Genomic DNA, 2,048 nt, shown 5'->3' on the forward strand with positions numbered 1-2,048 from the left:
CGATCGACAAAAAAGAGTCAGTTCACGTATCCCACCCACGGAGGGGTATGGCCCGAAAGGACGGTCCACACGTATTATTTAATAGACTGAGAAATCGTCGATTAAACCATAAGGTGAGAAATCTCAACAAACGTTTAGACATGAACTTTGTTGTGAGCAATACGTGATGATAATGAAACAAGCATAAATTGTGTATAACTGATCCGAGATTTTCATATTGAATTGGTGGATGAAAGCCAATTCCCAACAAGTCTATTCCTTTGAAACTTTTATTTCCTTATTTACGCATTTTTTACTTTCCGTAACTTTAAACCAAACAAACTTGAAACTTATGCTTAGAGATATAGAAACTGTTGAACGGTTTTGATATCGCCCCAATCCCTGTGGATACGATAATATAAAATACTTACATTTGACTTGTACTTTCTACAACATCAAATTGGCGCCGTTGCCGGGGATTAGCATTTAAGATATTAAAACATCACAATCGTTTCTATACTTTTAAGCTTTGTGCATTTGTTTATATATTGTATATATTTTTCTGTTTGTTGCAAATGTTTGCTCAAGTGTTTGGATAGGTGAAGAAATTTCTGTTTATGCTTCGAGGAAAAAGTTTGAAGGAGCAACTTCTTTTTGATCCCGAGATCGAAAGAACAATCCGAAAGAACAAGAAGCAAACGAAGAAACAAAAATCCAAACAGAAAAGAAAAGGAGCATCTACATCAACTTCCTCATCAAATTCATCAAAAGAAATAATGGCTGAAGTTGTTAATGGTCCTTGTGAAAGTAGCCAAAGGCGGTTCGCCCATCTCACCAACAATCCAGCCGCAAGACGAGCTGAGATGAAAACAGGACTGCTACAAATTATTTATGCTAATCCTTTTGCAGGTTTGGATCATGAAGATCCATACACTCACATCACCCGATTCTACGAATTAGCTGGTACATTAGGTGCACCAGAAGCTGAAGAGGAAGCCGTTTTCATGAAATTATTCCCGCACTCTTTGATCAGCAAGCAAAGGATTGGTACCCTCGATCAATCAACGGAAACCATGACCAATTGGAATGTGTTAGACAGAAACTTCCTTAGCAGATTCTTTTCTCACAAACCGATTCATGGATGCAAATACAGCTATTGCCACGTTCACACCAATTTTCAAATGAAACTTTGTGTGAAGCCTGGGAACGCTATAAATCCATGCTACGAAAGTGTCCAAACCACGGTTTCGATGACATGTCACAAATCCACATTTTCCATAATGGATTATTACCTCAACCGAAGCTTTTACTTGACGCAACAGCTGGAGGTTCCTTGATAGCAAAAAGTGCAGCAGAAGCAATTTCAATCATTGATAGGATGGCTCTCACAGATCACCAAGTTCAACACAATCGAGGTACCGTCCAAAAGAAGCCTGGAGTTTTGGAATTGGGTACAAATGATGCAATCCTAGCACAAAACAAACTGCTCACTCAAACCGTAGAGGAATTGACAAAACAGCTGTCCAAGCTTCCTCAACAACTCAAAGATGTGCACGGTTCATCAAACGCATCACAACAAGTAGCTTTTTGTGAACTTTGTACGGGTGATCATCCAACTGGTTTCTGTCCCCCCGATCAACGAAGAGGTAAAATATATGGGAAATCAACAACAAAGGCAAGTTCCGTAAATCAAGGTTATCCATACAACAACAACGCAAGCTATGGCCAAAATCGACCGAATCAGTACCAAAGTTACACGCAACCAGATAAGCTTTCAAAGATCAAGGATACCTTGAATCAATTCATGCAATTGTCCATGGCAAACCAGAAAAACACTGATGCGTCAATTAGAAATCTTGAAACGCAAGTTGGGCAAATTGCGAAGCAACTAAGTGAGCAACAAAGAGTACGTTTTCTGCCACCACTCAAGTTAATCCCAAGGAAAGTTGTAACGCAATCACGACAAAAGGTAGTGACATTGTTCAAGACAAAGTTGGGGAGAATTCAAAAGGTATAGTTGTGGAGAAAAATCAAGAAAAAGGAAAACATATGGAGGAGGAAGAAAACAA

General features: G+C 39.1%; 1 protein-coding gene across 1 annotated transcript; it reads left to right on the forward strand.

The window, feature by feature from the left end:
* Nucleotides 1–755: 755 nt before the first annotated feature.
* On the forward strand, nucleotides 756–1,996 carry LOC131597266 (uncharacterized). Its single transcript, XM_058869973.1, has 2 exons — nucleotides 756–977; nucleotides 1,133–1,996. The coding sequence occupies exons 1-2, from the start codon at nucleotides 756–758 to the stop codon at nucleotides 1,994–1,996; spliced, it is 1,086 nt and encodes a 361-aa protein (XP_058725956.1).
* The last annotated feature ends 52 nt before the right edge of the window (nucleotides 1,997–2,048 follow it).

This window comes from Vicia villosa, linkage group LG4 (assembly GCF_029867415.1).
Source record: "Vicia villosa cultivar HV-30 ecotype Madison, WI linkage group LG4, Vvil1.0, whole genome shotgun sequence".
Classification (NCBI taxonomy): domain Eukaryota; kingdom Viridiplantae; phylum Streptophyta; class Magnoliopsida; order Fabales; family Fabaceae; genus Vicia; species Vicia villosa.